Genomic DNA, 24,691 nt, shown 5'->3' with positions numbered 1-24,691 from the left:
AGCTAAGTTTACAGAAATAATAACATTGAATAATCACTTCCAGATCAAAGGTTACAGATGTAAACATTTTCAACAACATTCACACTGTGCACAATTAATAATTAATCACATCCTTCACAAGTCACACATTTTGTTTAAATTATAAAAATACACTGTAAACCGGAGATCACACAGTCACGCCGCCCCCCCCCCCCTGCACACACACACACCCCTGCCCAACCATGATTTATTTCCATCTCTCATACTTATAAAACTGTTTAATTTGTTGTCAGTTACCAAGTAAACAAACGCTGCCCAGGGCGGCCAATAGCAAGAATTCAATTCAATTAAATTCAGTTTATTCATATAGCACCAATTCACAACACATGTCATCTCAAGGCACTTTACAGTTCTACCAGATCATACAGTCAAGTTGATTCAAAGTTTTCTATCTAAGGAAAACCTGTTTATTGCATCGACTCATTGACTTGAATGCAATCACTCACACTAAGCATGCTTGTAGCGACAGTGGAGAGGAAAAACTCCCTATTAACAGGAAGAAACCTCAAGCAGAACCAGGCTCAGTGTGAGCTGCTGACTGGGGTTCAAAGAGAGAGAAGCACAGACAGAAAAACCAGTTGTAAAAGGCAGCCTCGTCCGAGCCAATTCCAATGGCACAGGATGAAGAGAGCACATCAGATCTGATCTAATGTAGTAACCCATCATAACCTGAGGAGGGCACCAATTAGGCAGTTATAGACACAAAAGGGGAATTTAAACAATGAAGGAGTAAATCGATGCAATAATGCCTGGGACATGTTAATATCACTGAAGAAAAACTATCCATAGAGTTAATCAGCAAAAAAAAAAAAAAAAAAAAAATATATAAAAAATGCTGATTTAGTGGTAAGTAGCCGTTTAAATGCTTTGCTGGATTCGCATTCTTATGAATAATTAGGCAAAAGGAGCAGTTTGCCCAGGTCCCAATTTCTTCCTATTGGACTAATCTTTGTTGGGTTCACAGTCTCCAAGGTGCAGCTTAAGTACACCTTTGCTGTGCAGCTGCAATAAGAGCTTAAACTCCTCTGGCATGGCATGAAATCCCCCCTTTGGTTTTTTGTCATCGTAATAGTGGTTAGTCAGCTCCTTAAATGTATATGGGTGAAGACTGAAGGGCCAGAAGCCGTACAGGTGGACGTTGTCACAGAGTTCCAGTGCCATGCTTGTCAGGATCATGCCAGTGCTGAGCCGTACAGCTTTCCATCCTTGAGAGCGCCAAAAGGTGTCAAGATCTTTTAAGTACGCTGGACTAAAGTAGATAGGTTGGATGGGGCTTTCAAAGTCCTGAATTGTTTGGTAAGCCCGCAAACAGACAGCAATATTTCCAGTGTAAGAGAAGGTAGGGAGGAGAAGCATGGAGTCGCCATATTGGCACAGTTTCTCCATAAACTTCCGTCGGGGTCCTGTAAGAGATCCATACCTACAAAAACAAAGCTGATGTGAAATACAAAACACCGATATTATGCAAGCTGACAAAAATGTATTATCTCTCACCTTTCATAAAAGATGCTTGGGTTTGCCGACACCAGGTTTGTCTTAATACCAACATGTTCGATGTATTTATCTATCAGAGGAGCTAGGTTGCACCTAATAGAAATAACGTTTACACTTTCTTAATGGGATTCTTAAAAATATATTTTAACCTCTGATGTTCAGACGCATTACTCACCGGATAACAAAATCAGCTGAATCTATCTTCTTTCCACAGCTGCTGTTTGCAAGGATCCCACCATTCCCAACAACAGCACAGCTGTCATATGTTTTATTTGCAAAAGGATTCTCCTGAAATCACCAGTAGATGTTATACAATACCCAATTGACAAACATTGTTTTTTTTTTATACTTAGCGATATAAAAATAAGAGTGTACAGTAAATGGTTCTTCTCAAAGTAGATGGAAATGATTTACAGGAAATTTAGCAGCATGGAATAGATGGATACATTAAAATTGCAGCCCCTATTTTAATTTTATATCCAAGGTCACTTCTTTATATCATAAATTAATGCTAAAGTCTATTTTATAATATAAAAGTCTAATACTTGCAGACATTAAGTTGGCTAATAAGAACCAGTTTGGAGACAATGCACTGAGCAGCTCTGGTAACCGGATGTGTTTTTTTGATGAGCTGGAGACGAAATATTTTAAAATAAAAATGGAATGCGGAGAAAATAATGCTCTAGAATGCTCTAAAGAGGTTTTCAGGTGGCCTTTAAAAAAGCTATTTTAAGGACGGTTGATTCATTTATAACTTGGTGTCCTAGCTCCAACACAGCCTTGCCAGTCAGTATCTCCCCAGCATTGGTGCTCTCTGCCTGGCTAGATACAAGGAAGTACCAGACGCAGCTCTTGGAGTAGGTGGTGGAACCCTCCAAACTGGTTTTGTCTGTGGTGAATTGGATACACCTATAGACATTGACGCCGGCTTTCCAACTCAAAACAAGCTCTGTGACTCACTTGATAAAATCTGTATCCATCATGCTGAGTTAAAATTGGCAGATACTTAGAAACTCAAGCGCCTCCTATTTGACAACGCACCCTAATACCTTCAGTTATTCCATTAAGACAGAAGAAATTTTTATTCAAAGTAGATTTTATTTAAATCTAGAATTCTTGAGCAATTTAAAAATAATTAAAACTGGTTAGAAACTGTTGCTTAAAACACTATAAAACTGTAATCAGAGTTCATTAGTTCATATAGTATAATACATTTTGGTGATTTAGTCAGTTTACAAGAGTGAAGAAACAGTAAAGTAATTGGCTATAATAAGAATTGTTTAAGTATTAACGTCTGATTATTGGAATTGACGCTATGAATGGATTCTGTGTTATTGTAAGGCAGAAAAAGTCTGCTAGGGCTTGATGAAGCAGCTTAGAGACACACTGAGCTGCTCCGATTATCTGCTGTGTTTTGCAGTTTATTTAACATTGATGCATTTTGTTCCTTTGAGAAATTAACAAAACTTTTTTGTAAAGTTTAGATAGGTTGCATATAGTGGTTACCTGATTTAATGCCTGACTGAATTGTTCATCAAGTCTTTCTTTATTAATTACCTTGTGTCCTATTTCATAACTAATTAAGACAATTTTTTTTGCCTGAATTAAATATATATAATCAGCATCAACTATGATCTTCAGTGTAATTTAACCCATATTCAAAATGATAATATCTTATTTTTTCAACTAGCTAGCTACAATAACAGAACTGTAAAGGTTTATGGAAGTAAATATGCTGCTTTATTTAAACTGTTGCTTTTTACATAGCCTGGGTGCCAGTCCGAACTTAGTCCCGCCCACAAGGTTTGAGTTCGGGGAAGTTCGGTCTGGCTCTGCTCCATAGTAGCGCGAGTATTATCGCCCACTGTCAGGCGATCCAATCAAATTGTCAGGGCGGGCTTTATACGATGATGGACAGATGATCAAGAGTAACGTAATCAACCACGTGACCAAAGCGCGCTTGGGTGACAACAATAATGGCTGCCGCTGGAGAGTTTGGGTGAGTAGATTCTGCTATTAGGTCTGTTCTAGAAGATATCGACAGCAAATTAATTTTAAAAGAGGAACAGAGAAACGCGATCAAGTCTCATCTTCTTATTCTAGGCGTGAAAATGCACGCTTTGATTTTCGTGGACAACAACTATGCCTCGCTTAACATACATCATGCACTCCGTTGCTCTTATTGGTTGTAGCTCTATCCAATTGAGTGCAGAGGCATTTTTTTCCCTGGTTCGTTCAAAACACGCCCCATAATCACAGCTCTATGGAGCAGTATCAGACCCATATTCTGACTAGAATTGAGTCGGACTACGTCAGGCTACTTTTTACACTGAATTATAAATATATGAGATACCTACTTTGATTGGAAATACAGCTTTTGTTCTGTTATTAAGAAAATCAATTTAAGAAGACTGTTGGGGGCACATTACCTACTACCGTCATGTCTGTGGTAAATGATTAAATACTTCTATGCATGTAACAAAAAAATGCAAAAAGGATTCTGCATGCAGTAAATTTGAACAAACCAATGATGGCATTTATGAAATAGAGAGATATGCTATAGTCTTGCTTTGCTCAGGACAAATGTTAGCCGATTGACAGCAAGTTTCACTAATCTGGCAACAACTCCTTATATATAATTATAATTTATATATAATATATAATTTTCAACATAAGTATCCCCTTAGGCTAGTGATTCCCAATCAGGGGTGTGCGTACTCATATTGGACCTATGGTAAGACAAAATGCCCAAAGACGTACTTGTCTTTTGCACATAAGGCTGCTATCAACTCACAGCCAAAAACACAAAAATAATTTTTGCAAAACATCATAAAATATTTTACGATGTTTTGTAACAAAAATATTACAGGATATTTCCAAAGAAATGCAGTAATAAATGAATAACAACCTGCACCTAGACATTAACAAAGTGATCTTCATTGAAACACGGAAACAGCCAATGAAAGAGGCTTAAAGGGATTAGCATGACTGCTTCCATTCTTGTTGAGTTGGATTTCTAATATTCAGACTGACTGTGCAAGTTGACATAAAGCACCACACCTTTTTCTATGCACTTCTGTCAAACAAGCCCTTTTTCCTAAAAAGTAAAGCAATTAAGATCTCTTCTTCCTAAAAACATAAATATGCTGCTGAGCCTTTCTTAAATTTTCCCTGAAAAACATATAACTCAAGCACCTTTGAAATAATTTATAAACAGCCTCACACAATTGTGCACATAACTCACGTATTTGTAGTTATAATACATTCTTTTCATTAGAAACCTTGGACTTTGAAAAATTGCAATCATTGTTTAGCTTCTAGAACAGAGTAAATCTGCTGTCTCCTCAAAATAGCTCAATATACACCCATGAATATCTAAAATGCTGGCAGTTTCATGATGACATAACAGAACCGGTGGATGCTAAAGACCCCAAGTTCCTCCATGTTCCCTTTAAGGATGTCCCCTTTAAAGATGCTCCGTAGGGTTTAGGTTTTAAAACATGATTGGCCAGTCCTGTTTGTTTATACTGTAATACTGCCCTACATTCGCATTTCTGAAAAGAGGGGATCAAGCTCTGCTTCAGAATGTTACTGTACATGTTTTCATTCAGTTTCTTTAAGGCTCTTTTGCTTCCCAAAACCAGCAGCATTCATGCAGCCCCACACAATGACAACGACACCTCTATTCTTGGCTTTTGACAAGGTACACCAGTCTAGTACTCCTTGCGTAGCTACCTGCTCACACACATACACAAAAAAAGTCTACAGTAGGTGGCTGCTCAGTGGTGCAGTGGGTAGCACTTGCAGCAAGGTCATGTGTTCGATTCCTGACCTGGGCTCTTTCTGCATGGAGTTTGCATGTTTTCCCTGAGCATGTGTGGGTGTTCTCTGGCTTCCTTCTACAGTCCAAAAACATGACTCTTAATTGGCTTCTCTAAATACTCCTTAGGTGTGAGTGTGTGCCTGAATGGTTGTTTGTCCTGTATGTGTTGACCTGTCCATGGTGTACCACTCCTCTCGCCCGTAGTTACCAGCACCCCTCACAACCCAGTGGATGGATGGTCTACAGTAGCTTTGTATCATCAGACCCCTGGACAATAATCCATGCCTGGTTTATACTCAGAAAACAGGTTGTGTGTGCGTGTGTTGCCTCTGTGATGACAGTCATGCAGGCAATAATGTAAGGTATGGCCTGAGCTTTGGCCGAGAGGTTTTCTAACTCTAATTTTACAAATGATATCTGTTTTGAATAACATAAATGTTTTGAATGTTTTTTTAAGTTACAGTTTATGTAACTTTTACATTTTAAAATAGTCTAGCAGAACATCAAATAAGACCTAATTTTGTTGTACACTAAAGTTCTACCACTATAGACCATTGCAACCAAACATTGCCATTGGTCTAATCTTGTGCTAAAGATCATTTTCAGGCAAATAAAGCTATTCTCTGCCTAATTTCAGGCACATCAGACCTAATCGGTTAGAGACAGAAGATTAAAACCTTTGCTCGGTGGTGTAAGGAATACTTTGTGACTCTTAATGTTCAAAAATACAAGAACTGATCTTTGTCCCAAGGGCAGTTGGAGACTACTCTCCAGTGGTCATCCATAATCTATTAATTGCCCAAGCAGATTCCTATAAATATCCTGAATTAAAAATCGACAATAAATTATCGTGGATCGCTAAAGTTGATTATGTCTGCAACAGGGTCCAGCAGCGGCTACATCTTCAATGAAACAATAACCAGACAAGCCCAGAAAATCATCTCAGACCCCGCTCAGATTCTTTATTCAGAGTATCAGTTTCTTCCTTCAGGTGACATCTTAGAGTCCCTGCCTGTAGATTGAACCGCTATAAGAACTCATTTGTTTCCTCTTTCCCCTAAATGGAATAGTGGAATAGGCAATGGTATTCAAAATTTAAACTAAACTGACATGCTTTTTTTATATATTCATTATCTCACATAACAGATATTTTAAAGACGGGTTTTTATTAATGTTGCGCCTATGCCATTTTTTGGCTCCGATACTGATACCCAATACCTGGCTGTGCAGTATCGGCCGATACCGATACCATAATAATGTAAAATAATTGCCATCATGGCTTTGTCAAGCTGCTGCCTACCTTTGTGAAGCAGGAAAAAATGTAATACAAAGTGAATCCAGTAGAACTTTTTATTGCCTACCAGGAGTGGGTGACAATAGTTGAATAAACTTATGGCTCTCAAAATGGTATCGGTGCCCTATTTGTTGGTACTCGCAGATACCACCATTTTAGGGCAGTATCGGGGCCCCGTCCGATACTGGTATCGGTGCAACACTAGTTTTTATTAAAAAAAAATTTTTTCAAAGTTTTTATTGTGAATGTAATGTAACATGCTTCCTTATGTATTTATTTATAGTCTTATAGTGCAATTTTTTTTTTGCAGTGTTTTTATGTGTGAATGCAGTGTGACATAGTTTGGACTATGTAGCAGCCAGAGTCTGTACCCAAATCAAATTTCATTTGGGACAATAAAGTTAATCTTATCTTAAATACTTTTTTATCAACATAACCTTTTATGTCACTGTTTTGATAGAGTGAGCACTAGTATGCAGGGAGTGAAATCCACTAAAATCCACTGTGAATTATAAGATGTAAAACATGCAAACATTTTTCTTGGCATTTAATCTTGAACTGTTAGAGAACCTGAATATTCTTTTTTAAATAGTGACACTACCAGGGAAATTCATTAATAGTTGCAGAGGTACGTGTCTGAAATCCAGCCAATGGTTTGTTTTTGAACTTGTTTTGCATCTTTTAATGAAAAGGGTGGTTGAAGTCTGGAGAAACAAGATATACTGGTCATTTAGCGATCTCTACTCTAACCTGACTGTGGTTTCAGTCACAAAAAGCTGCTTCCTCCTCTTTAGGCTCGTCAAACAAGCCTTTTTTGGCAAAAGCATATAAGATTTAGCTAGTTTTAATAAGAATAAACCAATTTCAATCTCTGCATCTCACCGAACCAATGCATTTTCCTTAGATACTTCTAGCTAAGAGTTTTTTTTTTTTAAAATTAAGAATTTTTTCCAAAAACTTATAGAAACCAAAAAGTAATCAACTAAATAAGAATATGTATTTTTTGTGAAGTATTTTTGCTCTTTGAGAGAGTTGCTAAGATAGAGAATAAATTGTGCTTTGATTTGACTTGGCTAATTGGGAACTATTCATTTCAAATCTAAAATAATAATATCACCAAAAGTTGTCATCGCTAACGCTCAGTAATGTCATCATAAATACTTTGTGTGTAACAGAAAACAACCTACCTTTAAAAATGTTTCAAAATGCTCAGTGTTCACTTCAATACTCCTCTTTTTCTGTCCATCCATAACAAGCTTGGATCCCACCGGAGTGTTTTCCTGAGTAATAATGGCACTTTTATAACCACTGACCTTGAGTTTAAGCAAAGTCCTAAAAAGTAAAAAAAAAAGAAAGAATTTTATTTTTAAGTGCTGATTAGTTAGAAACAGAAAGCAACTGTAAGATGTGTAACAGCATAACAAGATATTAACTGTTAAATCAAAGCGAAGGTCAGAATGAAGCATGTTCCTATCTGGAGCAGTATATGGGTGAAAGGGAGGGTAAATCCTGGACAGGTTTCCAGGGCAGACACATACAACCATGAACACACACTCACACCATTTACCCTAACAGTCATGTTTTTGGACAATGGGAGAAAGCTGGAAAACCCAGAGAAAAACCTAAAAATGAACAGGGAGAACATGCAAACTCTAGGCTGGGAATTGAATCCAGAACTTTGTTGCTGCAAGGCAACAATGCTACAAACTGCACCACTCTGCGACGTACGTTATATATTTTCCTTAAATGTTTCGGGCTTATTGGAAAATGCTGTTCTATGAGGAAGGAACAAAATAATAACCAGTAATGACTGAGTCTGAAAAACTGGTTCTTCTGCTAACGAGTAGTTAAGTAATTGATCACATAAAATTTGACAGCCTCTTTTGTTTGTTACAGTATTCATTAGAATTTGCGGCAATATATAAATTCCTAGGAAGGGAAGTGGTTTTAAGTGTCAGAGTTAAACATAAAATATAAATTAGATTTTGTTTGTTTTTTATATTGTACTTGGTCCAAAGAGAAACAGCATCCTAAATAAATGAACATCAAATATTTCTATTAATATCAAGTTCTTTTTTTTGTGGCGTGTCCCTGTGCTTCCATTTCCTTTATGTATTCCTGATATCTAACAACGTCCACAACTTGCTCCAATGTGTGATTTTTAAATGCATTTCCATGTTGACCCTTCACAATCCTTTTCTGGTAACAGTTTCAGACAGAGGTCACCAATCTTTTTAAGACTTTAAGAGCTACTTCACGTATACTTAATCATAAGAGGTCTACCAATACTGACAGCATTCACCTAAACTTCATATACAATAAGCTTTTTTTTGTTTCTTTTTAATTTTTTTAAAATATAGTTATTTTGAAGTCTCTATAAATGCTCAAATGTTCTATATGATTAATTTAATAAAATGCTCTATGTATGGTTGAACAGAATAAAACAGAATTGGAAACTTAGCCTACTGGTGAATTATTCTGTTTTTAGAAGACACTGATCGCACCCCATGTGCTCCTTGAGGACCCCTTGTTGGCCACGGGCACAGCATTGGTGACCTCTTAAGCAGTTTTAAAAAATGTTTCATGCTCTTTAGTGTGCTGGAAGCCACATGGGAATGAAACTGATATTAGGCTACAAAAGTTTCTGATAGTTATATCCTTACCTTATTTCTTCATGCTTTTCCTCCTTCCTCGCCCAGGCTTGAGAGTAAGGCTCTAAAATGTCCTTGATTTGCTTCCTGCAGCAAATTTACATACGCAGAAACACAACAAGGTTAGAAAACTGTGAAGTGTGATGATTCTTTTATTGCACAGGCAAAGTTAACACTAAAGCAGTGGTTCTCAAGATTCCTTCCTTCCTTCCTTCCTTCCTTCCTTCCTTCCTTCCTTCCTTCCTTCCTTCCTTCCTTCCTTCCTTCCTTCCTTCCTTGCTTGCAAGATTGATTCTCACCTGCAGTCTTTACATGGCTTAGAAGCTTCTTTCTTGTCAGCCACTTTCTGAGGTTGGTCTTTACTGGAATTACAGAAGAAGAGGTTACAAGATCTGTTAACTTAAACATAAATATCTCATTTTGAAGCTTCATCATATATACAGTATTCACATGTGAATATGTATTTAAATCATAAAGCAACTTCAACAGAGGTATAATCTTTAACGGGACACCTTACACTGTTGTTCTGTAATTTTTTGGACTAGTTGTATAACCTTTAATATGTCTGTATGATGAATTATGTGTTTTTATTGTAGGTATCACCAACTGTGAAAAATGTGTTTGAAAAACAATCCCATAGGAATTCATTCTTTTACAAAAACAGTTTTAAACGAGCTGATAATGAATGACATATGCATAAATTTTGTTCATTTGTAGCTTCTCAAAATGTTCCACCAAAAGCCTTCACTGCAAAAAATCTAAATCTAGACAAGTCATTTTTTTCTTAAAATAAGTGCATTTGTTCTTGAATTGAAGAGGTAAAAGAGACATTCTGCCAATGAAACAAGACAATTTACACTTAAAATAAGAAAACACAATTGCATTGTCTTATTTCAAGTACATATTATCTAATTATCTTATTTTAAGAGTAAAATTACTCATTCCATTGGCAAACTATCTCATTTACATACTCAAATCAAGGGTGAATACACTTATTTAAGGAATTTTTCACTTATTTCTAGATCGTTTTTGCAGTGTTGAACTAAGTTCAACCTATAGTGGCACATTTAGACAACAAGTTATAGGCAAGGGAAGTGCTTCTGCAAAACATAGACTTTAAAAATCCATAATTCATCATAAATAAAAAAATATATTTCGATATATAATATACAAACTAAAGAGGAAAAATATCACGGAATGAAAAGTGTCACTCACTTCATAGTTAAATTAAAATAATTTTTAAAAAGTAATAAAAACAATTTAGAAACCTGGTCTACCATTTACAAATGGTGTTGATAGCTCAGGGTAAAAAATCTGTCACTTTAATCCTCTAAAATGGTGTTTCACTATCTTGTTTCCAATACAAAGAATCTATAGTTTAGCAGATCGGTTCTGAGACTGGTATAATTTGAGCTGCTTATAAAAACTAGTTTGGATTATTCCTAATAATGTTCTTTTTTCCTGATCAAGTCATACTTTTTTTTTTTACATATGAAAGCTAGAGTATATAACTAAATGTATTGCCTCTAAGGGTTCACCAATGCAAAAATTTGGAGGGACAGGAACATGTTCTACTATACATACTGTACCGTAAACCACCAACATCTCAATTTTTTTCTAACTCCTTCTATACATAGGCTTTGTTTGAGAACATTTAGAAGGCGAATCAAAACACAATCAGCATCAGTTTATTGGCCATGGTTGTGACTGAATAGTTGCTTTCAGTCAGGACTGAAATAAAGATTGGGCAGTTTGACCTGGAAGTCCTCAACCATAGCGTGAGAAACAGCGATAGTCAGGAATTAAGAGTTTTTTCATGAATTTTAACCATAATGAACGTTTGTTCAGGTCAAAGTTTAATATTGTATCTATATTGCAGCAGTTTCATAGGGAGATCTTAATCATATTTCCTGGTAGTTGGCCCTGTTTATATGACAGACCTTCTCTTCTTTCACAGTCATGCATTACGTATCGTTGTCATCACATGCATAATACCTGGGCTGACAACTATGTCAGTACACATGCCAAAGAGCTTGTTTGATTGTCATGTTTAATAGGTCATTAAATCATTGAAATTAAATCTTGTCAGGAGTTCCTTTCTTGTTGACGCCTACAGGACTATGTAATTAAAAGTAAATTGGTTTTGGTTCAAACTTTTCAAGTTAATAATCTTTTTATCCTTTTAATCTCTTGACAGTCTTGACTCAAAGAACATTGCCTCTCTTTAACAATAAAAGACCACTTCATAGCTGTTGACATGATATATGCATCCAGTTTAACTTTGCACTTCTAACTGCTGCAAAATCTTGAACTGTTCACGAATAAAAAATCTAACAAAGGACAATAAAGGATATTTGTATTCTATTCAAGAACAATTGATTAAATCGGACAATTGCTAAAATGTTGCCTAATTTACTGATGGTACTTCAGACATAATAACTCTAGAGATGAACTGATCTGGGATTAATTATTATCTTTATCAGCCCCAGCGTTGAAGAAAATTCTTGACCAGTTATCAGTAAGAAAGGGCCCATACCGTTCAGTTGAAGTTAGGATAACAGAAACGTTTACCACTTTATGGGATTTGATAAATACAGATCATTTTAACCCTCACACCTTGCATATTTGTTTTCATCCTGAAAGTATATTTTCATGTTTTACTGTTGTGTGACTTCCTTTTCAGACATTATTCTAATCAGAAGTTGAAATTTGGGATGCATGTGTCCATGAATACATATCATAGTTAATTGTAGAGAAAATCAACAGTAATGATATTAAGATTAAAGCAAACACAGCTCTGGTTTTGGAAAAGTATTAGGATCTGCGGATATCCAAATTCAAGTATTGGAATCAGACAGAAAGTGGAGAAATGTGGATCCGGACACCCGCTCACTACATACTGGGTGTTTAGTGGAGTATATCACACATTACAGCAACCTCCATCATAAGATTTAGAACAAGATTCGGCTACAAGCAAAATAATGCTTAAGGACAGAAACAACATTAAGCTATCATCCTGAAATACGTATGCAATGCCTTGCTTCATTACATTTTGTTGGACCTTGATTAGGTAAAATACATTTTCCAATGATCATAAGGATGTCAAATAATACCCATAAATTAGTATCAGGAAAAGCTTGGATGTTGCATCCCAAGAGCCTTTATTGATTACATCATTCAGTGAATGGTTGAAGTTAAGAAAATAATACCAATACCATCTTTTTTAACCGACAACCATCATAACAATTAGGTTTAGTTCAAACAATGGGAACAGGTGAAAATATCCAGTTGACTGAAAGCAGAGTATTAAGGGGCTGTTTTCAGTCACAATTTAATTTATTTCATTGTATCTATTTATTTTGCCATAATTTTAGAACTAAGCATGATTTCCTTTTACTATCTCAGATTTATTGCCCAAACCTTCCTCCAAGCTATACCTTGCTATTGCTGAAAAACTGGTTCATACCTTTGTGCCCTCCCAGTTTTACTGTTCTTGCTTAGATCTTGAGCAACAATTTGCAGAAACTGCCAGATAATGCGGAACGATGTACATATCAACCCATCAACTTTTTGATTTGTTTGTTCCTGATGGCTGCATGAATGGAAGACAATAACTTCCTTCAAGACAGCACCGTGCTTTCTGGAACATTACCTCCTATGAAAATATTGGCTGTCACTGCAGCTTTGTTTTTTTTACATTTCTGCTCCCCTCTAAGCAATCAAAATCGATTTCTTCCCCTCTTAACATATCTCCATTTTACATATAATATTTTAATGCTTCTTTATAGGAGCGACTAGCTTTTTTTTTGCCTTTAGAAAGTGTTTTGATTCTATTACCTGCAACTTATTCATTCTTTGTAGTACTTGAGATTTTTTGTAATGATAAAAAATAAAATCTTTATCATTATTCGTATGCTTTGCTTGCTGTCCAACAACAACAAGGGAATATAAGAGACTCATAGTAGATTTTCTTGGCTTTATTAATTAGCAGTTTTTTTGAGGACATCCAGACAAAATACCACAGAGTAAAAAAGGGCTCTTCTACAACACAGGTGTAAATCTTCCAGAGATTAACATTACTTATGTACTTGGAAGTAAAGTGACAGTTGAACTTCCACACAAAAGTCATTGGACAGGGACTTTGGCTCTGTAAGATATATCAACAAAGCATCTAAGCAAAGGAAAAAAATGTGAAAAAAAATGTGTTATGTATGAATAAAGGTGTTATGGTCTAGCCAGCTGGAATGTTGCTGCAAGGCCGTTGGTTTTTTGGTTGCAGACTTTACAAGACTTGACAGACACAACTGTAAAAACATCATCCGTGATTCTAATGATCTTATTTGTTTTTTGTAATAAATTAATTTGGGGATGCCTAAATAATAATAATATAGTGATCCTTTATTTAGTTTGGTAAACAAAAAAGTTAAATCCTTACCTTGATGTTACATCAGTGACCTCCTCTGTTTGTGAAGCTTTAGAGCAAACATCTATGGAGAGACTTTTTATCTCCCTGAAACACATAAACATGTCCAGATGCAGAACAGGCTTTAGAATTAAGTATTGCAGATATAGAAATAAGAAAATCACACAAAAATACAATAAAATGAACAAAAAAAAAAGAAGAAAAAAAAAAAAGAAAGCCCAGCTTTGCTCTTACCTGCAGTGGCTACAATCTTTGTTTTTCTTTAGGGTGTAGCGAGGTTTCTCTGAACTGTAAAAATGAGAAGAAAATACATAGTCAAACATATTCGGCCGTTGTGGATTGACTATTTGAAATAAAGGTTAAATGTTTTATAAAAGAATATTTTTTTTACACAGAGTTAAAACTTCAGTGTCCTGCAGTTATGCTTCCATGCTCAAAGCAGTACAGAGACACCCTTGTCAATGTGTTCAATGACATCCACTTACACTATATTGCCAAAAGTATTTGCTCACCCATCCAAATTATTGGAATCAGGTGTTCCAATCACTTCCATGGCCACAGGTGTATAAATTCAAGCACCTAGGCATGCAGACTGTTTTTACAAACATTTGTGAAAGAATGGGTCGCTCTCAGGAGCTCAGTGAATTCCAGCGTGGAACTGTGATAGGATGCCACCTGTGCAACAAATCCAGTCGTGAAATTTCCTCGCTCCTAAATATTCCACAGTCAACTGTCAGCTGTATTATAAGAAAATGGAAGTGTTTGGGAACGACAGCAACTCAGCCACGAAGTGGTAGGCCACGTAAACTGACGGAGCGGGGTCAGCGGATGCTGACGCGCATAGTGCGAAGAGGTCGCCAACTTTCTGCAGAGTCAATCACTACAGACCTCCAAACTTCATGTGGCCTTCAGATTAGCTCAAGAACAGTGCGCAGAGAGCTTCATGGAATGGGTTTCCATGGTCGAGCAGCTGCATCCAAGCCATACATCACCAAGTGCAATGCAAAGCGTCGGATGCGGTGATGTAAAGCACGCCGCCACTGGACTCTAGAGCAGTGGAGACGCGTTCTCTGGAGTGACGAATCGCGCTTCTCCATCTGGCAATCTGATGGACGGGTCTGGGTTTGGCGGTTGCCAGGAGAACGGTACTTGTCTGACTGCATTGTGCCAAGTGTAAAGTTTGGTGGAGGGGGGATTATGGTGTGGGGTTGTTTTTCAGGAGCTGGGCTTGGCCCCTTAGTTCCAGTGAAAGGAACTCTGAATGCTTCAGCATACCAAGACATTTTGGACAATTCCATGCTCCCAACTTTGTGGGAACAGTTTGGAGCTGGCCCCTTCCTCTTCCAACATGACTGTGCACCAGTGCACAAAGCAAGGTCCATAAAGACATGGATGACAGAGTCTGGTGTGGATGAACTTGACTGGCCTGCACAGAGTCCTGACCTCAACCCGATAGAACACCTTTGGGATGAATTAGAGCGGAGACTGAGAGCCAGGCCTTCTCGTCCAACATCAGTGTGCGACCTCACAAATGCGCTTCTGGAAGAATGGTCAAAAATTCCCATAAACACACTCCTAAACCTTGTGGACAGCCTTCCCAGAAGAGTTGAAGCTGTTCTAGCTGCAAAGGGTGGACCGACGTCATATTGAACCCTATGGATTAGGAACGGGATGTCACTTAAGCTCATATGTGAGTCAAGGCAGGTGAGCAAATACTTTTGGCAATATAGTGTAAATACAGACTGTGGAAGTACCACAGTGCTGGAAATATTGGACAATGATCACTCAATCTTATTAAAGCTCTTAGCAAAACTGGATCAACCTTTTTGGCTGCGCTGGTTTTAATCCCAGTTGAAGGACAGAGATTTTCATGTGTTAGTAGATTATTTATATGACTGACCAGAGAAATCTTATGTGGCAATCCCCAGGGGTAAATCTTAGGGCCCCCTTATTCAATATCTACATGCTTCCCATAATTCAGATCTTATGTGGACTAATTTTCATACGGTAAATAAAATGTTGACTAAAAATTTTTGTTTTTGCTATAACTATCTTATATTTACCTAGTTGCTTTAATAAAAGAAAATAACTGTAATTTAGTCTTTACTGGTTATTTTAAATTAATCGTACAGTTGAAAAAAACTCTGACCAGATGCAGGTTGTTAACCAATGAAATGTAAAATAAACTTTTTAAGCTTAGGGTTTTACTAACAGCTGCTCGGCACTGGTGGTAAAGGGAGAACCACTAGTATGTTATTATTCTCAACATCTGTTGAACTTGAGGTGTAGGGCAGTTTCTCTCAGGCCCAATGTGGCGGATATTCCAAAGTAATGAAAAGGCATGCTGATGAATTACTCAGGATGCCATTGATCTAATCCTAAATCCTAAGGCTTTAAAATCCACTTTTCCATTGCCACTTAAAAGCCTGGGGCCTTTCGGGGAATAGTTTGCATCTACATACAAATTTACCTATCTAATTTAACTTTGCTTCCCTGAGGCTTTTGTCCCACTAAAGATCGAGTACTTTGTACCTTTCCCTATATTTCCTTGTTGAAGATTGTTCTTGTGTACAGCTGCAGCTCTTTGTTCCACCGGCGGCAGTACAGATCAAGGTGAATCCATAAATGTTTTAAACATCTAGTTTGTCAAAATAAGTTTTAATATCTTTTTAAGCTAGGACATACAACACAAAACTTCATTTTTGCCAGTTTACAGATTTAAAGGTCGTCTTTTAAATCTGTGTCGAAGCGGCAGAGCCTCATACTGACAAGTTGGTGTGGCTACTGATTCAGCTGGGGTTTGTGGTGGGATCCAAACAACTCAGCCATAATGTTGCCATAATGTCGGCAAGTATGTTGGTTATTGCCTGTTATTTACTGTTACATGAAAAGAAGTTTAGGTTATTAGTGAGAAGGTGCACCTCATACTTCATCTGGGAAAGAGATTTTCTCCATGTAAACTTAATATAATGGAGTCTAACCCCTTTATATAAGCATATAAATGTACGTATCTTTGGTAATTTTTCAGTGATTGTTCTATGGTTTTATGCTGGTCCAGCTGTTGCTTCTTGCTAATTTGTTTTTTTTTTTTTACCTTGCAGGAACAGTTTAAGGCCAATTCTTAGGAATAAGGTACTCTTTGGGGATTTAAAAGAGCATGTTGGGATCAATCCACTGGTCCCATAAGAAAAGCTCCTCCTCTTGGATTGGGTATCAGGTTTATGACTAAGGGTATGAATTGAGTTTTGGGTAGGGTTAGGGTTTGTTATGTTTTGGTATTGGTTTAGCTTAGGGTGTGAGTCTGTATTAGGCCATACAAATCAAGTGGCTAGCGGGACATAGTGTTTGTGTTCTTGTATTTGAAACATTGTGGGGTCCATACTTTCGAAAATAGCATGATATGGGGACTAACTGTTTTGTAGGACCCGAAAAGGGGAATTGCTGGGTTAGGGTCAGGGGTCAAGTTTAGGTCTAAGGTGTGAATTGAGTTTAGGTAGGAGTTAGACTTTAACCCGTAATGGTTAGGTTTAGATTAAGGGTCATGATAAGGCTGTAGAAACAGCTTTGTAATAAATGGAAGTCAATGCATAGGCCCCACAAAAACAGACATACATGTTTGTGTGTGTATTTGTGTTACTGTTAAATTTGGTGTGGCAATTTTTTGGCAAATTAAAAGCTTTGTTTGTCTAATGCAGACATGTAACATAAGTATAGCTGGTGGGACGTTTTGTAGCCAGGTATGTAAAGTTATTCAAATAAACAATTTTTGCTAGTACCCGGGTGGCTTCCCAAATGATAAAAAAAACAAACTTTGATTTCCTCCTCACTTTTAAATGGTCATATCTTCCTCAGTTTTTTTAATGATTTTGTTATTAGAAAGCTTAGATTCTACTCCTTTATGATCTGTGAATAACACAAAATGGCCTGGAGGATTTGTTCCTAATTTTGCCTTGACCTGCTACATACGTAGTCATATTATAAGATGAATATGTTTTGTAGGTGATTTTGACTGTTTGGGTCATATTTTTTATTCTGTTCAAAATTTCTGAAGAGCTTCTGTATTCCATTTTAATCAAATTGGCTCAAGAGAACCCAGGAATTAAGTTAAAACACAAAAGTAAAACTGTTTTTCTTAAAACATAGATCAAATAGTATTTTTGCAGCACTCTATAGGTATTAGTGAATACAAAATGTATGTAAGTCAAACAGTGTTAAAGCTTTTATGTTAAGGAAGGGTTTTTGTCAATTAAGGAATAATTTTGCATAATTCCTGACAAACTAAATGGACATATGAAAGTATTGCCAAAGAGAAAAAAAATCTTTGTCAAGTTTCTTTTTTGCACAAATCAAACTGCAGCATTAGGACTCTACATCTATGTGCACAACCAACTGAAACTCAGACATTTAACAATGTGTATTTGCATCCCATTTAACTTACGTTTTCTCCATTGTGTGCCATGGGGGAAGAAACAAGAGGATCACCAAGAAGAAAAAATTAATAAAGAGTGCTACTTTCAGGATACGTCTCCTCATACTCATTTCTGGCTCTTAACCTCGCCCTCTTGTCTCCTCTCTCTCTCTGTTTCCCTGGTGTATCTGCCAGCCACCCATTCTGGGCTCCCTGTCAAAATACCTCCTCCCTCTTAGACAGCTCAACCTTTTTTTTTTCCAATCCACACAGGTTTGTCAATTGCTCAATCAGCTTAAAACTTGAAAAGCTGACTTAAACAAGATTTTATTTTAGCTTTTTTTATTTACGTGATGTTAAAATTTTTAACATGATTTTTCTGTTAATAGATTATAAGAATATTTAGTGGTGTCATATCAATAAAATTTTTTACATTGGCAAAAAAAAGCAATCCTTATTAAAATTGCTACTCTTTTTAACAATATTGCACAGATAAGAAAAAATATATATTTAAAATGGAAATAATGGTCTCAGATGAATCCCAAGAGTTTTAAATATGTATTTGTCAAGAGTATGATCCATATTGTATTAAAGTGCTATTAATCTCTCAAATATATTTTACTTAGCTTCTTAGTGACTTAAAAAGTTTTAATGTAACTTCAGCAGTGTTGGGAGCTGGAGTAGTACCACCTTCCTCCAGCAGAGTCCGCCGTGGATCCTCCGGAGCCGAGCCTCCTGCACAGCTGAGGCTCATTCCTTCATCAGAGGGTCCACACTATATAAGCTGTCTTCAGTTTGGTTAGCACCTAAGCCAAGATCCTTCTGAGTACTTTGTTGACTTTGAATCCAGACTGGATTCTAACCCTTTTTGTCTCTACTTTCAGGAAACCTGTTTTTCTCCTGTGAAGCTCTGTAAGAGCTTAACCTGCCGAGTCTGCCCTCTGAGCCAAACCTGAAGACTCCTCTCTGGATTTCCATGCAGCTCTGGACCAAGAGCTGGAAACTCAAAACCAAGGTCTGCCCTCTCTCTAGAAGTAAGACGCTGAAGCAGCTAACGGACTCTGCTGAACAAACAATCTCTGGACCCAACAGTTATCCTCCCAAAGCTTTAACCAAGAACCCTCAAGGTACAAACCTGAGACTCTCAAAGTCTAACTCTTCTGATGCAACGCTAACTGAACTGTCTCCCACGCAGACTCCAGTGAACCAGCCCCCCAGGCCTGAACCAGTACCAGTGTTATTTCCATGTTCTTGTGAAACAATAAACCTTTGTTAACCTTTCAACCAGTCTCCTTCTCGTGGGTTCTGCATACTTGGGTCTCTCTTGTGAACCCATCATGACAAGCAGATTGATGTAGGTGATTATTCACTATAAGGAAAACACTGTTATACTTTAATTTGAAATAGCATAGGGGAAGTGAGGAATTGAATACATCAGGTTAATTTAATCAAATATGTATGCTGATAACTGCAAATAAGGTGATTTCTAAATCAGAGTATAAAGAATTGGGTATTTAAAATGGCTCTCTGTTTGAACTTTAAAAAGCACTGGGAGGGTGTGTCAGAAGGACTCATGTTTGAAAGATTTATCATACTTTGCCCAACCACCAATTTAGGAAACCACATTTTGTAATTTAAAACGGGGGAAATCATACAAAATCCCCCTTTCTAGCCATTGAATACATACTGTTTTGCTTTCGGAGTCTTTAGGAATGCAGAAACATTGAATTTATGCTCCATAAGAAAACATCAACTTGTAGCACCTTGCTTCTCAACACACTTTACAGCAGGAATAAAAAGTGCACCGTAGGAGCAGAAATTCAGCACAAAGGATTACAGTTCTACATTTACCACAAGTGAATGGTTTATCTTTGAAAAGAAAGGATTTAAAAGCATGATATGCCTCTTTTATACTGTCCTACACTCTGTAGATTAGTGCTGGATTTATGAAGCTGCAAGTTGAGTCATATAAAAAAAATGTGTTTTCTTAAGCACAGTTTAAGCTATTGTGAACATAAAAAGGTAAAACGTCTAACAAAGAAGATCTGAAAGTCTGCCTTAAGACTTTAGGCCTTAAACAAACAGGTAATTCAAGTTGAATGGGAAAATTCAGTTTTAAGCATTGCATGAGATCATTCTCCATCAACCGTCCCGCATGCTGTCACAAATGCCTCTCATCCCTTATGTTGCAAGTAAAAATCTACCAGTAAGGAATCTGCATCTCTAACTGGTATGAAACTTGCAGAAAGTCAGCCAGACAAAGTAGAAGCTTTGTTCATCTGTTAAAAAAGCTGTCCTTGGTTTTATGTACGTAAGGAAATATTTCCCCTTGTGCAAACTTTAAAATCTACATTCATATTCCTTTATAAAAGAGTACAGTTGCTACTCTTAAACCACTCTTAGCTTATTATGAGAAGGACTTACTGTATGCTTCTTAAAAGCTCATATATAGTTTGTAACTTGTAAATGACTTTTACAAAACAAACTAAATGAAACATTTTTATTCATTTTGTTTAGTAAACTGTACCCTGGTTTGCCTCTCTCCCTAAAAAATATATTTATGATTTATTTTCGATTTACCTACTGGTTAATTATAGGATAAACAAAGTGATAACACTTGCCAGTGCTACACAAAAGAAATTATCTGTAGTGCAAGAGAAAGTCTTTCTTTTTTTTCTCCTGTAATGTCTATTCAGCCCCCAGATTTTTCAGATTTGGAAAAATAACAACTTGTTAATGACCTAAATTGCAGCAGCAACGTTGAACACCAGTTAGAACTATAAATATGACACAGGCAATTCATAGGTAATTATGCAATCCAGGATAAGCGATAAAGCTGAGTTTGACCAAACATGATCAGTGGATCCTGGCTTGATGTTTGATAAAGGCCAAGCCACACAATGAGGTTGATCACAGATTTAGTGATACTACAGATGATAGGGCGTTTGATACTGATGGTGGCATTTTAATAGGAGTCTGATTGACCATGCAAAAAAAAAAAAAAAAAAAAAAAAAAAAAAATTTGGTTAAGTTACGGCTGCAGTTTTGAGGGATTTAAGTTGGGCCTAGTACCCACAGTAAGCTTAGCCAGCCGTCTTTGCTATAAGTGAAAGATATTGAAAAGTCTTTATCTTGATGAACTAACTCACCATATAATGTTTGTAGCTGCCATCAGAGTCAACTCATTTAAATATTCTAATATTTAGTTCAAAGCGAGAGTTAATACATAATAGTATTGAAATTAAAAGTTTAATCATAAATAAATAAATAACTTTCAGTAAATTTATGTTTTTGTACATTGGTTAAAAAGCTCATTAAAATGTAAGGAGGAACCTATGTTTTTTGTTCCGCATTTCACGTTGTTGCCCACGGGAAGATTGATTGACACAATTCTTTTTTTTGCACGTTTCTTCAAGAAGTTTCACCAGAAAGCTTTAAGACTGATTTTCTAAGAAAAGCTGTATAAGTTATCTTTATTCCTCTGGAGTTTATGCGGCCAATGAGGTATGACTTTGTTTTACCTATATTTATTTGTGTAAAGCTTTATATTTGTTTAGAGCTAATTTGGGTTCTGTTTCCCTTCTTAGTTCTGACGGCATTTTTTGGGGCTTTATAAGACGTGTCCACAATAAATGGCTGTTAAAACCAAAAGAACGACGTTGAGCCTTGATTATCTCTAGAGGAGTAGCAGTCAGAACTCAGCCTGCTTCGGGTTGGAGAAGTGCAGAGAGGGGAGCGGAGCCTGCAGCCGCTGCGGAGCCGACGAAGGAGCAGCTCGTTAAGGGGTGACGTCACTCTCTAGCATCAAAGGAAAGACTGACCACACGCTGAAATGACCCGAACCAAAGGCAGCAGATGTCCAGGAGTGCAGCGGGCTTAATTTACCACCAAGTAACACGTTTAAAATAAGTTAAATGTGAAGAGGTGAATTAATCTTGCTAACTTTGAAAGGGACTCTATAAGTGCTTAAGGGGGTAAGCAGTGTTGCATAAAGTCAAGCTGAAGTTTAAGAATTTTTTTCTGTTTGAAGCACGGTAATTTTTACCAAGCTATTTAGGTCTATTACAAGAGTTTTAACAATTTAAGAGTGAACTAAGGTACTTTAAAGGCAAGTTATAATTTAGTTTCACATGAAAGATATTTTTTCTGTGTTTTGTAACAAGTGAAAGAAGATGTATTGTTCTGTTTAATACGGTGGCTGGGAAGTGCAAATCAACAATACAAAATCTGAAACACTTTTAAAAATCTTGAAACAACTTTACATTTGAGAAAACAAATTTACATTTCAGAAAACAAATTTACAACAAACGAAACACTTTTACAAATCATATAACAAATTTACATTTCAGAAAACGAAGTGCAAATCAACAATACAAAATCTGAAACACTTTTAAAAATCTTGAAACAACTTTACATTTGAGAAAACAAATTTACATTTCAGAAAACAAATTTACAACAAACGAAACACTTTTACAAATCATATAACAAATTTACATTTCAGAAAACAAATTTACAACAAACGAAACACTTTTACAAATCATAAAACAAATTTACATTTCAGAAAACAAATTACAACAAACGAAACACTTTTACAAATCATAAAACAAATTTACATTTCAGAAAACAAATTTACAACAAACTAAACACTTTTACAAATCATAAAACAAATTTACATTTCAGAAAACAAAATTACAACAAACGAAACACTTTTAAAAATCATAAAACAACTTTACATTTGAGAAAACAAAATTACAACAAGCGAAACACTTTTACAAATCATAAAACAACTTTACATTTGAGAAAACAAATTTACAACAAACGAAACACAAGTGGCAAAACACAGTTACATAGCCAAAAACAAATTAACAAAAGACGGCTACACGGAAAGGGAATGTCCCAGTGGCCGGATGTGACGTCACGATTACCCTGACTTGTAGTACAAACAGCTCAATCTGTAGTCCTCCTGCTTGGAAAGTCAGCGGCGAAAATTAGATAGAAAGAATTGCACTGAAGCTGTTTTTACACTGACCGAACAATGTTTTGCCCTTATTGTGGAGCACATTTCAGCCAGTTTACACAATTTTGTTGTTCGTGCGGACGGTCTCTGGAACTTTTACGGGACACGGACCAGGTGGCAGGATTCGATGTTCTGCAATACTGCACTGAATATTTCAATGAGGGTCACTCATATAGTGTAATCTTGGACATGATGTCAAGTTTACACGGTGTTAAGATGAGTTTGAGAACTCTTAAAAGTAAACTTAATAATGCTGGTTTGTACAGGAGAAAATATTATAGCCCCAGAGCCACTGTAATAAACGCAATCAGGGAAGAACTTCGTGGACCTGGAGAACTGTTTGGGTATAGAACCATGTGGCAAGTACTGAGACAAAAGCACCATCTCAAAGTGAAGAGAGACGATGTCATGAATTTACTCCGGACGCTTAATCCTCGAGGATGCGAGAGGAGAGCACGCCGACGATTCATCAGGAGAACCTATCATTCACTTGGACCCAACTATATGTGGCATGCCGATGGATATGACAAACTTAAACCATTTGGGTTAGCCATTTCAGGATGCATAGATGGATTTTCTCGGAAAGTCCTGTGGCTCAAATGTGGACCAACAAACAATAACCCTTCAGTTATCGCGCACAATTTTTTGTCGTGTGTCCGAGACCTTGGTGTTGTCCCCATGAGACTGAGAACTGATTGTGGCACGGAAAATGGTATCATGGCTGCTGTTCAGTGTTCGCTACGTCACCATCATGATGACCACTTCAGAGGTGAATCAAGCCACATGTTTGGTTCCTCTACCAACAACCAGCGAATTGAGTCCTGGTGGTCCATATACAGAAAGGGGAGGTAAATATAATATTTGGTTTGACTCATTTGTATGAAATTCATATATATTTGTGCTTGAAATTTTATCATCCCATTAAATAACCTACAGAAAAAAAATCAGCTGAGTGAAAAATGTTGAGATGGACTAAATTAATAATAAGAATTTTTAGAAACATCATGACATTGATTTTGTTTGCTACTTCAACAGATGAAGCAAAAATAAAACAAGAATACAAGCATGATGGAGCTCTTAAATTAAAATGTTGTTGAGCAACCCACTGCAATCAGAGATTTTTTTCTGTAATGTTCAATAAGACTTCTACACCTGTTGACAGGTGTTTTGCTCCACTGTTCATGAGCAAGTTGTTTTGATTTGTCGGGGACAGTTTTAATTTTTAATATATAAATTATTTATTTAAACAAAAACTCCAAAAATCAATATTTTACTTTATTAAATTATATATTACTACATTTTTATTTATTATTACATTTAACAGTTTCTAATTATTTTGAATCATTACTGTGAATTTTGCCCTTTATTTTATGGAAGGGGATGTAAACTTTCAAACACAACTAAAATCGCTAAAACTTATATACATTTTTATAGGGCTCAGTTTTGGATGGAGCTATTTGCAGACCTGAGAGATGCAGGACACTTCAATGGAAGTCATGAGCATCAGTGCCTATTGAGATTTTGCTTTGGTGAGGTTGTTCA

General features: G+C 36.5%; 1 protein-coding gene across 2 annotated transcripts in view; it reads right to left on the bottom strand.

The window, feature by feature from the left end:
- Positions 1-506: 506 nt before the first annotated feature.
- The window catches only part of LOC119782975 (alpha-2,8-sialyltransferase 8F-like), a 76,878-nt gene continuing 52,693 nt past the window's right edge, over positions 507-24,691 (bottom strand). The window contains exons 1-9 of one of the 2 annotated variants that reach the window (XM_038284209.1): positions 18,163-18,333; positions 13,959-14,012; positions 13,737-13,811; positions 9,601-9,663; positions 9,314-9,388; positions 7,838-7,982; positions 1,709-1,821; positions 1,534-1,626; positions 507-1,459 (exon numbers count right to left, since the gene is read on the bottom strand). In XM_038284209.1, the coding sequence (XP_038140137.1) occupies positions 982-1,459; positions 1,534-1,626; positions 1,709-1,821; positions 7,838-7,982; positions 9,314-9,388; positions 9,601-9,663; positions 13,737-13,811; positions 13,959-14,012; positions 18,163-18,263 (1,197 nt within the window). In that variant the 5' untranslated portion in view covers positions 18,264-18,333 and the 3' untranslated portion in view covers positions 507-981. Of the gene's footprint in view, positions 1,460-1,533; positions 1,627-1,708; positions 1,822-7,837; positions 7,983-9,313; positions 9,389-9,600; positions 9,664-13,736; positions 13,812-13,958; positions 14,013-18,162; positions 18,334-24,691 lie in introns of those variants that run through there. The other variant, XM_038284215.1, reaches the window with a different exon arrangement.

Source organism: Cyprinodon tularosa, unplaced genomic scaffold (assembly GCF_016077235.1).
Source record: "Cyprinodon tularosa strain WSP-4 unplaced genomic scaffold, ASM1607723v1 ctg105, whole genome shotgun sequence".
In the NCBI taxonomy this organism is placed as follows: Eukaryota; Metazoa; Chordata; class Actinopteri; order Cyprinodontiformes; family Cyprinodontidae; genus Cyprinodon; species Cyprinodon tularosa.
This window is presented reverse-complemented; position numbering and strand designations above follow the sequence as displayed.